This window comes from Chlamydotis macqueenii, chromosome 1, assembly GCF_036417535.1.
Source record: "Chlamydotis macqueenii isolate bChlMac1 chromosome 1, bChlMac1.mat, whole genome shotgun sequence".
Taxonomy (NCBI): domain Eukaryota; kingdom Metazoa; phylum Chordata; class Aves; order Otidiformes; family Otididae; genus Chlamydotis; species Chlamydotis macqueenii.
Window position 1 is genome coordinate 33779140 of NC_141556.1, and position 13406 is coordinate 33792545.

Below are 13406 nucleotides of genomic sequence, written 5' to 3' on the forward strand. Positions count from 1 at the left end.
CTGCCTAACACAGGCCAGAGGGACTCCCTTGCCTCAACTCAACCAAAACGCTTGGGTTTCTTTGCTTTTTGTTTTTGTTTTTTTTTGGTTTTTTTTTTAAGTGCTGAGCCCAGGTAGTTTCTACTGGAATTGGAATCTCAGTTATAAAGGGGAGAGACTGTTCAGTAGGGCCTGTTGTGACAGGACGAGGGGTATTGGTTTTAAAATAGAGGGAGGTAGACTCAGATTAGATATTAGGAAAAAATTTTTTACAATGAGGGTGGTGGAACACTGGAACAGGTTGCCCAGAGAGGTGGTGGATGCCCCATCCCTGGCAACGTTCAAGGCCAGGTTGGATGAGGCTCTGATCAACCTGATCTCGTCAGGGATGTCCCTGCTCCTTGCAGGGAGGTTGGACTAGATGTGCTTTTGAAGGTTCCTTCCAACCCTAACCATTCTATGATTCTGTGTTTCTATAATTGTGTGTGCCCAGCGCTTCTGAAGACCATGTCCAAAGGCCGTTCATATACACAACATATTGTTCGTTTTGATAGGGAAAAGAACAGCAAGAGAGACTTACATATTCATCGCATTTCTTCTTTTCCAAGTGGCTGTTTGTGAGACTTCTTCTGCTTTCTCGGTCCGAAATAAACTTGCTGAAAGAAGTCAGAGGGTTTATTTCCAGCATGTATTTAGAAAAAGCGAACACATTAATTCCACGAGCAGCGTGTGATTACAAAATATGCAATGTATAAAAATGGTATGTGAAAAGAGGTCAAACGCGTAGCTGTCAATGAGCCAGACTGTGCTTCATTGATACCAGTGTACACAGGGCATCGAAAAAGGTACCACTCGCACGAGATCAGAGTAAATGTATTCAGAATGATCTTTTAGCAGATGTAGTAAAGCACCAACACCGATTTTGTGGATGGGAACATAATTTGTTTGCACAGACACTATGAGGAGATACTTCTCCAGGTATGCTGCAGAGGTGCATGTGACCGGTACCCCCCACTCCCAACCCCTGTTCACGTGGTTAGCAAAACTAACGCCATTTTATGATGCAAGCAGCTGTTTTCTGCGATGGAGCAGGTCATGTATTCATTCCCTTTCCCTCATTATCAGGCCTTGAAGGTCCTGTGAACCAAGTAGACAAACCAAACAGATTTCTTCTTGCCCTTCCTATTGTCCTCAAGACTCCCGGGCGCCAGGTTGATTACTCCCTGCCTTGCCAGCCCTGAAGGTCCCAGGCACCCACCCTACCAGGCGGTGGTGATGGCCCCACCACAGAGCAGGGCAGCCTCACAGCACCCAGAGCACTGTCCATGAAATCCAGCAGTCACAAGTCCTCAGTTGGGAACTTGGACTGGAGCCGCTGCTGGACAGTGAGACCCAGGATCCCGGGTGTCCAGGGACGTTCCTACTGTCCTCTGCTTCCTCCAAGGTTTGAGGGACTGACTTGTCTTCTTTTATATTATTTTGGAATCTAGATTATGATTGTTATATTGATACAGCAAACCATGTATTAAGATTTGACCCGATCTGCAGAGGGTCCACGTGATCAGAAATTGTAAGTTTAGTTGTGTTATAAATTCTGTATTATGCTACTTACAGATTGTACTATATTGATTCTGCTTGTAGAAATCCTGCGCCATTCTAATAATAAATTCTGTGCTACACTAATGATAATATTCTGTTAAGAAAATAAAAGCTTTAATGGTAACTACAATCTAGTGCCATCATCGTTCTGCCAAGGATCTCTAAAAGAACCTGTCTGTCCCCTCAGTGTTGGGTAACAGCGCAGCACCCTATGAAACCCTAAATTGCCATCATAGGGTTAGTATGGAGTTAAGAGGAGGATGAGATGCTGCATGCAGCCAGCACTGCCCAGACCATCCCGAACCGGGCGATGTGCTCTGTTGGTGCTCTGTTGGGCTACTGGATTTTCATTTAAACGTCTTTCAGAACTCTACACTGACTTCACCATACTGCAGAATAAAACACTTCTGTGCAGGGAAACACAGAATAAACGGCTTTTCTTTATCTGCATCCTTTACTTGTTGTGTGTCCTTGATATATCCATATTTAGGAACTTACCACCACCAGAACAAGATTGCCTCCTGTGGCCATGCCGGTATCCTTGGGATTTACGACACTTCTGATTTGGATGAGCTGTTATTTTCTCCCAGATCCTCTCTTCAGCAAACATTTGAGTTTGTATAAAACATTCTTTCAGCTTTTCATCTTTCAAAGGTTTATGCACAATTAAGTCCCTGGCATCTCTGTTAATCCACAGATGGTTCTTAGGCTGCACTAGCTAACGCATCAGCCATCGTACATGTTACATACCCAACCAGGGGCTGTCACCAAGTGTCAGAAACCCTTTTTGCTATAGGCAAATTAAGGTGGCTCTTCTGAAATTACAAAAGACAAACCATACACTGAACACAAAGAGTAGCACCACTGGTCCGTTCCCACAGCTGGGAATGTTTACTGGCTGGGGACGTGTCGTATAAACTGTGACTCAAGATTGTGGATCTTTTGAGTACATCCAAAGGTATTCAGCCTGGTGCTATAGCCATGAACTCATCAAGACAGAGCTCTATCAAACTTCTGTACTACCCTAGTTGTGGCCTAATTACTGTCAATATATGCTGGCACAGCTTCTAAGTCTGTCCCAAAATCATGCAGTTGTAATGCTGCTGACTTGGCTTCCACAGCTGACACCCTGGGCCCTGTGTCTTTAACACTTTGTGTACTACATAGACTTTTTGAGCTTATCCCCTAAATCTCGACATAGCTGGCAAAATGTATGCAGTATTTTTTCTGGTTTTGTTGCAGCTTTGACTCCTACCCATTGGTCTGGTTTGACTTCCTTTATGTCAATAAAAACTAGCTATAGGCTTCTCCTGCATTTTTTAAACTACTAATTTCAGCAAGTAATTTTCTGCAAAATATAGACACCATGCCAGGTTTACTAGCCCCAAAGCAGTTGGAATAGGTGGCTGAACCTCCCCCACTGTTTTAATAAGTAAAAAGCAACCACTTCTAAGATAGACTGATCCAAAATTAACTTTCCAAAGCGCGCCATGTAGGTATTTCATCCTCATGGAATAAAATCTCAACCCAACTCAGAACATGTGCTTTTTCTTCATGTCTGTTTAAAGCCCATCTCTTGAACGCAGGCAGCAGAGTGTGAACGGTTTGAAAAAGACATTCCAGCTCTCTCTCGAAACACCCCGCAGGCAATTTGTACAGGCAGTAGCACAGAGAAGAGTTTTGTCTCTTTTGGATTTGTAAGTGCTGCTGGGAACATCTGTGGACTTTGCCTTCTTCTGTCATTTATGGAGATCATGTGTCATTTTAGATTTTGTCAGAGTTATGACAGAAGTAACTAGCCTGCTCCCCTCACTTCTCCTCATCCCTCTGCAGCCAGTCCCCCCTTAATATAACAAATTTGTAGATACTATTATTATTACCATCTGATTGTAAAGTTTGATGAAAATTATTAGAGAACTAACACATAATAAAGACAACACTTGAGTAATATTGCTGTAATAAGTAATAAGTAATAAGACTGTGGGACTTCCCATTAGAACACTTTTGACAGAGTAAACAGCTTCTGCAGAACTGGTATCTTCTGTGGCCAACAAACACATTATTTCCTTCTGGATGGCACTGTAAAAAAAAACCCTAGTCTGATTTGATAAATTGATCTGAAGTACTTTCTTTTGAGTTAGTCCTATGTTAAAATGGACAGGGCTTGTTGTCCAGCTTCTCATCTCCTGTTATAAGCTGGGCTCCTCATCCACACCATGCTTACCACGTCACACTGCAGATTTTTCTGCATTTATGCTGTGTGATGTGTACGGGAGGGCAAAGCCAGATACAGGAATGTGGCCACCAGGCTCACAAATCACACCTTCTCCTAGGTACACAGCATTGCACTCAGCTTTTTTATGGGGTGCTTCCCAGCCCCTGCCTCCCAGCCCCAGGACGGCTTGCCCAGAAAGCGCAGCAGCGATGCCGTGGTGGGGGACGCGGGGTCTTGCCTGATCCCGAGGCTGTGCTGCTCTTGTTATTGCAGGCCACTTAACCTGCAAGTCCAGACGAGAAGGTTGCCTCAGGACCACGCTTGGTAGGCGGTACAGAGATACTGCATGACAGCCTAAGTTTTTTGTAAATGGAATGTATTACTGAACTTAAATTAAAAAAAACCCAAAAACCAAACAAGCAAATGAGTAAGGGGAATGTAATTCAATGGCTTAAGCAGAAACAAATTTTCCCAAGATTTTGCTTTTTATAAATGTTTTTTTCATTTCAGGGTGGTTTTTCCCCCCTCTACAGTCTATGAAAGGGGAACATATGTTGGAATACTGGAATTTCTAGTTAAACCATAACATGCATCTGCTCTGCTTAATAGATATGCTTAGAAAATGAGCTATTCATTGTCACAGAATGTTGTATATTTGACCTTCATAAATATAACACGAATGAAGTGAAACAAGTCTTTACTCCAGCCTCTCCCAGCCCTCCCAAGGACGAAAGGCCACTGTGACAGGTGCTGTGGAAACGCGCAGTAGGACCGTCTGTGCCATCAAAGCCTTGTGACTCCCTGACAAGCATGAAATCCGTTTGCGCTGTTTGCTGTCTTCATTTCAAACTCTTTACTCATCATTAAAAGACATAACCTGTTCTCACATGCTTCTGCTTTTCTGTTGTCCTTCCTATGTCACAGCTGAGTATAAGCAGCCCACACAAACCTTTTCACATAAGTTATAAAATATAGAATCACAGAATAGTTTGGGTTGGAAGGGACCTTTAAAGGTCCTGGCCAAAAAATAACCAACTGATCCTTGCAATGCATGAAGCCTCATGGTTGGCTGGAAAGAATTTCTTCATCTAGTTCTTTTCCTGGTTTGATTTAATGCAGAGCAGGAACTTAGTCTTATTGATAAAGTGGTTTTAAAAGAACCATGTTAAACAAGCGTTCCCAAAATTTAATTTATTAAAGGACTTAAATGAGAAACATTTGATTAAGGTGATATCCCCAAGCTAACCATTTTGTCTAAGCAGAGTTAGCCAAAAACCATTTAGCCATCTCAGATACGTTTAAGCGTAATTAAATTAAAGTTATATTTGACAATGCCTTAAACATTTGTTAGGGAAAGCTAGTTTTGCCAAGATGACAGAACTTTATCCTAAGGCAGCTTCTTAAACTGATCTCTAGCTTGAGCAATGGCAAAGATTTCCAGGGCAGGCAGGAACAAGAAATGCAGAAGAAACCTTAGTCTGGCTTACACTGTGAAACTTGGACCAGGTCTGGGTATACCTACTAATAACCCTGTTACCTGAACAAGGGGTGCTGATAACTTATTAGTAGCTGTAAACCAAGACATTGCTGTAGTTACGGATAAGCAGTGGGGCACCTAAACACCAGTTTACAGTTATGTGCAGAGACGGCAAAGTTTTACAGCCGGGATACGTGGTTAAAAGACACCAAATCCATGTCTGGATTGATGCAAGTCTGTTTATTGACATTCCCAGAAGAAATTAAACATCTGCGTACAAATTAAAACCCTTCCCAATACAGGCCCTACCAAACAACATCCCCTCCCTACATACAACTGCATCTCTAAATGCGTATCTAGAAAAGACTGGAAATCCAAAGTAAACTAGAGTATTCTTTTCCAAGATCAAAAAATATTTGTGATTTAAAACCAGACCTGGAATCAGCTTCTCCCTGGTGTACCTTCCCCAAAACACCTTTCAAAACTCTGCCCTACATTTTGCTTGAAAAATAATGCACTAGGAGAAAAGAAGGTTTAAAATTAAATATAGGGTGCAAAATCAAACAGGTTGAAACAACAACAAAAAAAAGGTAGTTGAAAATTACAGATCTAATCTAAAGCTCAAGTGAAATCAACAGAAAAAATCCCACTAGTTTGGATGAACTTTGGAGTTTCACAAGGCCTTACATCGTATCCCAGGCAGCATAAAATTATTTATCCCATATGCTCGTTAACCTCTTATTCCATGGAGACAGAGCGTTTGCAAAATAGTTAAGGAAAGGGAATAACCACATCTTTTCAGGATGTGTTTCGTGTGGGGTACAGAGCAGTCTGCCCACTGGCTCATCACCCGTGTCGGTGTGAAGGGCTTGCACAGGGCAGTGGCCATGAGTGGCTCAGCCTCAGCCCCAGCCCCAGGGGAGGCCGACGGGGCTGCATGGGTGCCCACATGCTGCTGCGCTGGTCAGTGTGAGCTGCCTCGAAACTCTTGTTTTAGACGTGGAGGGGAACACGAACACACCAGGATATACAGGGCAAAATATTCATGCACAGGATGCATGAGTAAGTAGCTAAACCACAGCACCTCAGCAGAGGGATAACAGGCAACCATATCGGACTACATCCTACAATCAAATGATGCTCTGCAGAGGGAAAATGCTATCCATAAGGGAATGGAAAATTGTGGAAAATGTTCACCTGCCTTAAGAGCCAAGACAGTAAACAGAAATTCTGCCTCTGAGTTTCTGAGGCTCTTTCCTCACATCACCTTTCTTCTTCCCTTTGCAGGCAGCCTGGATCCCACCCAGTCCTTGCCACGCTTACTATGCCCTAACTCCACAAAGTACATCCTAAGCACATCCTAATAGCTGAGGATCAGGCACATAAGGCACACTCCTTCCCCACCCTCCATAAACATTTATTGAAAGATGAAGTGCTAACAGGGTTTTTCCTCCCCGTAACAGTCACTGGTGGCACCAACCAAAGCGCTAGGGAGGTGCAGCCAGCCCAGTACAGCCACTCCTTCTCCTCTCAAGGATATAAATCCTCAGCAGGCTCCAGGGAGCAAATTTATGACTGTCAGCCCCTGAGCTCCTCGCCTTACGAAGTGAGCCAGCAGAAAAGCAAGCAGGTTCATACTGGAACTGTTTTGTTTTGGCAAAGTTGGAGGGGCTTTTTTCCTTGCTTTTCCCTTTTTTTTTTTTTTTTTTTTACAGACGTGGTTTGTGTTTTGTTTTGGCACTTTCCATCAAAGCAGTTGCATCAGAAAATTCCTAGCCAGCTCTAATCTTCATCAGTGCAGCTGGGGCTGGGCTGTGGTCACACCGCAACACGGCGCAGCTGGTGACCGCCCCAGGACTTCCCCTGGGTGGGCGGCAGAGGGGCAAGGTTGGCACCCTCCTGGCGGGGGGGGGGTGCTCACCCATGTCCCCAGCCAGGGCCCCCTGCTCTGTGGGTGGTATGGCCAGCCCTGGGTGCTTATTCTTGCACCCGCTGCCAAGCTCCCTGTCCACTCGCATGGCCGCAACAGCTACACGACTCTACCTTCAACTTGGGAAAACACAGCTCTTAGTTTTGTTTTTACACTAGAAAGTTAGTTTCTCTGGGTAGCCAGAGAAACTACTGCCAAAAGACAGAACTAGAAAGAGAAGGGTTTTTTAGAGACCATAAACACAGGTGGCAGCAGCCCAGCAGTAAAGGAGCAGGATGATATGCCGGCGGAGGATTCCCAGCAGCACCAGTGCCGGGCAGGGCTGGATCCCCACACAGGCACCAGAGAGCCAGTGTGCTCCACCTCAGTTTGTAATATTTGAACAGGAAGTTTGCTCGAAAAACAGCTTCTTGTTTTACAGCTCACAAAACCCAAACAGGGCCCGTCAGCAGGTCTCTGCTGTAAACAGGACGGCTCAGCACCTGTTGGAGGCTGGTCGGATGGCCTGAAGAACCGCTCTCCGGTGGAACAGGCTGCTCTTTGAAATAACTGTACAGCTTATAGAAAAGCCTGCAGCCTAATTTAAACAAATATAATGATTTTCACCAATATTGATAAGTAGATGCATTTTTTTTAAACTTGACATGAGTTAAGTACAGGTGTCTGTTTTATGGGCTTCTTGCCACCCGTGCTTCCGGGAGCAACAGCCGCTGCCCAGTTTACCTCGCCGAATTGTGAACACGGAGTGGGACTACAACTGCTGTGAACAACACCAGGAGCCTGGGTGCACAGAGGTGGCCAGGCAGGTTAAAATTGTCATATGAGAGATGAAAGGTCAACAAAGCGATTTGCCCCAAATTATGCCATTGGTCTAATTGTATTAATTATTATTACTTCTTTGCTGTGTGTAAGCAGACACTTCAAAATGTTGGCTTTTTTGCTACATTATATGTTCATGCATTTTATTAGACTAATTTGAAAGACTCAAAACGATGAATAAATTGCCACTCTGTTTGCTTTATCTGCTGTTGCAGTCTATGCCCAACAGATGTCACATATGAAATTCAAATTACATCTTCAAATGGAGCATGACTTGGTAATGAATAATTCAAGACATATACTGAAAATTAGAATGCTGTTTTTAAACAGTGTGTTTCTTTGCACAGACAGCGTCAGTGGAAAAACACTCACCTATTTATCTGGCCATTTTCCACCTCTGTGAAATCGTTTGAATCATTGCTGATGTTATCATCTTCAGGGACAGTCATATTCTGCAATTCAGTCAGTTCTAATCCAGCTTTGAAAGGCATCCTGGGTGAGGAACTGTACGTATCCAAGTGCTTCTCCAAATATTAGTGTTCGGTTGGTATCTTGTGAGTAAACTGCAGCCACAGTGTCAGCAACCTAAAGAAAACATAAGGAAAAAAACCCAAGCTGCATACCAACAAGAGCAGGCAATGTCTCCAGAAGAAAGCAGTGGAACCTGGACAAGAGGGACTGTCCTCACCAACCAGTTTTGTATTGTTAGAAGGACGTCAAGTTATAACCTAAATGCATCGCAGAGCAGCAGTAACCTTACACGCCTTAATGAAATCAGCTTCATTAACCTTACAAATTCACTCAGTCCCGCAACAAACTGCTGAAGACAATACTTACATTTATAAACGAGTGAGCAAACCAGTCGTATTTGTTTCAGGAAAAATGATTAACCCCCTGCAAATTAAGCAATAAAAATGGTTTGCTTGTCCAAGTCCCATTTCGATATTTGATGTTTATCTTCTGTACATTCCCCATGTTGCCTCTTACTTAAAAATATAAAATACCTTGTGTCTGTGCTGCTGTTAAATGGATGGAACAGAGGGATAGAGTTATCCCAGTATTCTGTTCTACTAATATCTGTATTCCAGGTATTTGAATATATTAAGGGTTTTTTTTGGTAAAGAGGATGTGCAGAGGGTGCTTTGTGTATGGTTAAACTTACTCTGAACAAGGACACAAACAGACAAAAACAAATCCCTAAGCTCATGTATCATAGGAAGAAAGAGTAATGTGTATCTTGTGTCAAGCAGTTATTATCTAGAGATCAGGTGATCTCTCCTCGGATAGATGTGTTGCTCAAAAGCACCAAGAATAACACCAAAGGCAGATCAGACAAGTCTGCTACAGTGACATATTTCCTCATTAGCAATGCAAATCAACTGAAAGACCAATATTTTCTGGAGTCCAACCACTCTCAACTGAGCTACAACTCCAGCGTGGTGCTGAGGCAACAGGATGTTATTCACAAACAAGCTCCTGCACCACAACTCTCTCAATTCCCATTTTGTGAATGAATTTTCTGCAGTATTGCCAAACAGCGATTCCCCCTGGTGAATTCTCAGAAGCCAGATTAATTTGGGGATATTTTCAGATTCTCGAGGCTACCTCAAAACCATCAAAATGCTTGCATGCAACCGAAGAAGCAGGAGCATCCCCAGCTCTTGCAGGGCACTATGTTGAGGCAGGAGGACAGAGTCCACTTGTTCAGCTATGACATCTGCCTGTTTCAAATTAAGTTTACAGGACCCAGTACTTCTGGTTTATACCACATCCCCACCGTGCAGAAAATGGCTTTGCAAATGAGCATTTTCTTCCCTGTCAATACTTTCTCAGAAATGTAATTTTATCTTGAAGTTTACATGTGGTCTTAACATTTCCTCAAGAGCCCAAACGGTCCAAATTTAATGTGCAAAGTTTAAAAGCGAGGCGCGAGGCTTACAGCAGGGCAGGATCTGCTCTTTTCTCCTGAAGGAGGAACTGCACACGTGGTTACAGTGGCAGAGAGGGCCTGGTGCAGCCTGGTACGGGGACCGTGTGGGGGGATGTGAGCTGGGTCCTTTTCAGCTCCTCTACAGAACAGCAGGGGAGCAAATGCTCAGGTGTTAAAATGTTGGCATAATTAAAAAAAAAAAAAAAAATTAGGTTGCTGATAAATGAATGCAGACTGGCAAGCAGAGGGTGGGTTTAGTAGTGACATTCTGTAACAGTCTTCCCAGAGACTGTGGGGATAAAATAGTCTACCTATTTTGGAAGAGAAGCAAGGATAAAGTCACAGGAGACGGCGACTGCTGAGGCAACAAGGACTGAGCTCGCTGAATTCTGAAGCTTCTTGTGACCAGGAGTTCCTAAAATAAACAATTCCTTAACAGACGCGAGCACCTCTGTACCAAGATCTGTATCCCCTGGCATTCAAAAACCCACATAAAGGTTCGTCTAAGAGTCAAGCAGAGCAGCCTTCCCTTTGGGCGCCATTTTGCATCACAGTCCCCCAGGGTGGATTTTCAGAACTGCCTTGACATTGCCTGAGCTTAACAAATTTCCCATTAAGCATTTCAAAAGCCGGGTGCCGAAATTAGCCCTCCTGTGAGGCAAACAGCGTGCTGGAGAGCAGGCTTCACAGCTCACTGACGTGCAGCTCCTGCTTCGCCGCTCTGCCCCTCCGTAGCTGAAATGCTGCAAGGCCGGACCGGCAGGAAAAGGGCTCGCCGGTTCATTCTTTGCAGTGCAAACAACCTTTTTTGTTGTTGTTGTTTTAACTGAAATTCTGATTCTATGAAAAACCGATTGAATGAAGACACAGCAAAACCTTAGTGCGAGCAGTGCCAGCTGAAACACCAGCACTCATTTCAGCAGATCCCAGGTTTCAGGAAGAGCAGTTCCTCCTGAAGCAGCATGACACCAGGCACATCTTTGAACCTGCCTCAGGTTCTTGCTAGGTTAAGTGATTTACTCAAGAAAAAAAGATAAAATAATAATAATTAAAAAAAAGGACAAACCACCAAACAAAGCTCCGAAACAAAAAAAATCGTTGAGTGAAATATGGCATTGCACTTCCAACTATGAGAAAACCTGATCTCTGTGCCAAAACACAAGGGTGAAGAGAGAGCAGTGGGTCAGGGAATTGAAACCTTCACTGCCACAGCATGAACTCATCGCAAATCTTTGGCAAAGGATAACCACCTTGTCCTTAGCACCTCCATCTGTAAAATTAAGATGATCATAGCAACAATGACATTCAGTCTGTGAAGCACTTGAAGATTCAGAGGGAAAGGGTGATAGAAGCGTGATACGTGGAGAAAAACACTATGCAAATCCCCATTTTTTTGCAAAGATAACTTTACCTTAGACATAACAGAGCAAACCCTTTGTCATTGCTCATCACTCTAGCCACCCTCCACAGTCAGTGGAGTACAGGTGGTCCCATGAATTCCACTCCCAAATCGCCTCTTCTAAATTTCAAGTTCGTGGATGTGACAAATCACCGAGCTACAGCCCCTAAGGGTAGGCTTCACACCAACCGGCTTCAGTCTCCACAAGTCTAGCATCCAGGCTCGTCACTCGGCCCCTACCGCGGAGCCTGACCCTGCCAGAGGCCAACCCGCCCTGGCCCACGGGAGAGGTCTGCAACCTTGCTGAGCTGCTCTCAGCAAATGCCATAGCTTTGCTCCCAAAGGGAGCTTCCACAATGGGATAGCCAAGCTAAGCAAGTCACCACCTCAAGTGTAGGTGCCAATAATGCTGTGGGAAGAAAAAAAAAAAAAAAATTGCTTTGACTGATAAAAATTCACTGTATGCTGATGCTGAGCTATGCTGGAAGCAGCATGGCAATATTTTTACTTTAAGACCTTTTCATTCAAGAAATACCATGAAATAAATGCAAATAAAAATGCTATGTTGGCAGAAGTTCCTAGACGGAGTTTTATGCTTAATTCACAGTGAAAGGCAGTAAATAATCATCTGAAGAGTGACTGCCGCAATTCCAATTACTGTGCCCACTACTCTGCCCAGCCTTAAACCTCCCAAAAAGAAAACTTCCAGAGATCTGCCATCAGACCTCTCTCTCCAGACACACACAGAGTAACCCAACATAAGAAGTAAGAATTTTGCTCTTATTTCAAGCTTTTCTACTCAGATGGGCAAACACGGCTTCTTGAAGCAGGAGTCACCCCAAGAGAAAACCAAGAAAGAGCTAACGGCCCTGCTAAAGGAACCTCAAAGGTCTGTGTTTGGTAGCTGATCCAGCCCCTCCGCACTTAGTAGAAAAAGAACTGCTCTGGCCTCTTGGCTTTGTTTTTAAACATCCCATGACATGTCTTGTAAAACCCATTATGGATAATTTATTCATTGTGTGGTCCTTGCAGGATATGGGAAAGATTACAACTGGTCACAGACTTCAGAAGAAGGACTGTGAGATGACACAAGAAGATAAAATGAGTTTATTTTTCTCAAGGACACTGAGACCTTCACAAGCCATTAAAACACATTCCAAGAACTCAGGTCTTTTTCTCTGTTGCCTTCTGAAACATCAAAAAAAAAAAAAACAAAAACAACCCAAAACCCCATCCCTGCAACTCCAGTTTTCTAGACTGTTAAAATTCCACAACAGCAGTAATGGGCTCATAAAGTTTTTATCAGAAAAAATATGGTAATACAGACAATTCCACTTTATTTCTTCTGCTGGCTCAAGCATGAATCCTTTCTGGGCAGTACCTGGAAGACGTGTTATCCCAGAAAACACTCAGCTAGAAGTTGTGTTTTTAACAGTAACATCATCACTCTTGGTGGTAATAGCGATGACTCAATTCACAGGCCATTTTTTTTTCATATCCTGTAAATAACATCATTCAAAAAGTGCCATCTTAAAACACATGGCTGCCCAAAAGCTGACCCAGTACACGAGAGGCCTTTGGGTAAGTAATCGAGTTGGACGATATTTTGCCTGTTATCGGGTACGGTTTTTGTCAGATGCCCTTGCACACTCACTGGGCACTTCATTCACTGAGCGCTACCCGCAGTCAAACGGTCTCGGGGATGGCAAATATCCAAGACGCACTAAGCAATTTTAACTATGGAATTCAAGATAATTTGCTTAAAAGCTGAAATACGACTCAACTTTCTTCACAAAGGGAGTTTTGCCAAGAAGTCCTCTTGGTCAGTTACGAATCATCAGAATCCAGTGCTTGAGTTTCACACAAGCTGGTTTTATTCCTGCAAAGCCTGAGATGTGATATGTCTTTCTTTGCTCATACTTTTGAAAGTTCTTTCAAAGAAGAGCAATATGACCAGTAAGACTCCGTGGATATAAATAATGAAACACTGAGCCTGAAGCTCTGTGTACAAACTATTCTCTTAAATGACAAAAAGCAATAACAGGCTTTATGCATAAC

The 13406-nt window shown here is 43.5% G+C and overlaps 1 protein-coding gene across 2 annotated transcripts in view; it reads right to left on the reverse strand.

Moving 5' to 3' along the window:
• Positions 1 to 13406, reverse strand: part of SLC38A1 (solute carrier family 38 member 1) — a 43012-nt gene that overhangs the window by 25821 nt on the left and 3785 nt on the right. For both annotated transcript variants that reach the window (XR_015258640.1, XM_086748439.1), the window contains exons 2-3: positions 8392 to 8604; positions 560 to 635 (exon numbers count right to left, since the gene is read on the reverse strand). Coding sequence is in view for 1 of the 2 variants with exons in the window: in XM_086748439.1 (XP_086604565.1) it covers positions 560 to 635; positions 8392 to 8510 (195 nt within the window). In the remaining variant the exon portion in view is untranslated. The remainder of the gene's footprint in view (positions 1 to 559; positions 636 to 8391; positions 8605 to 13406) is intronic.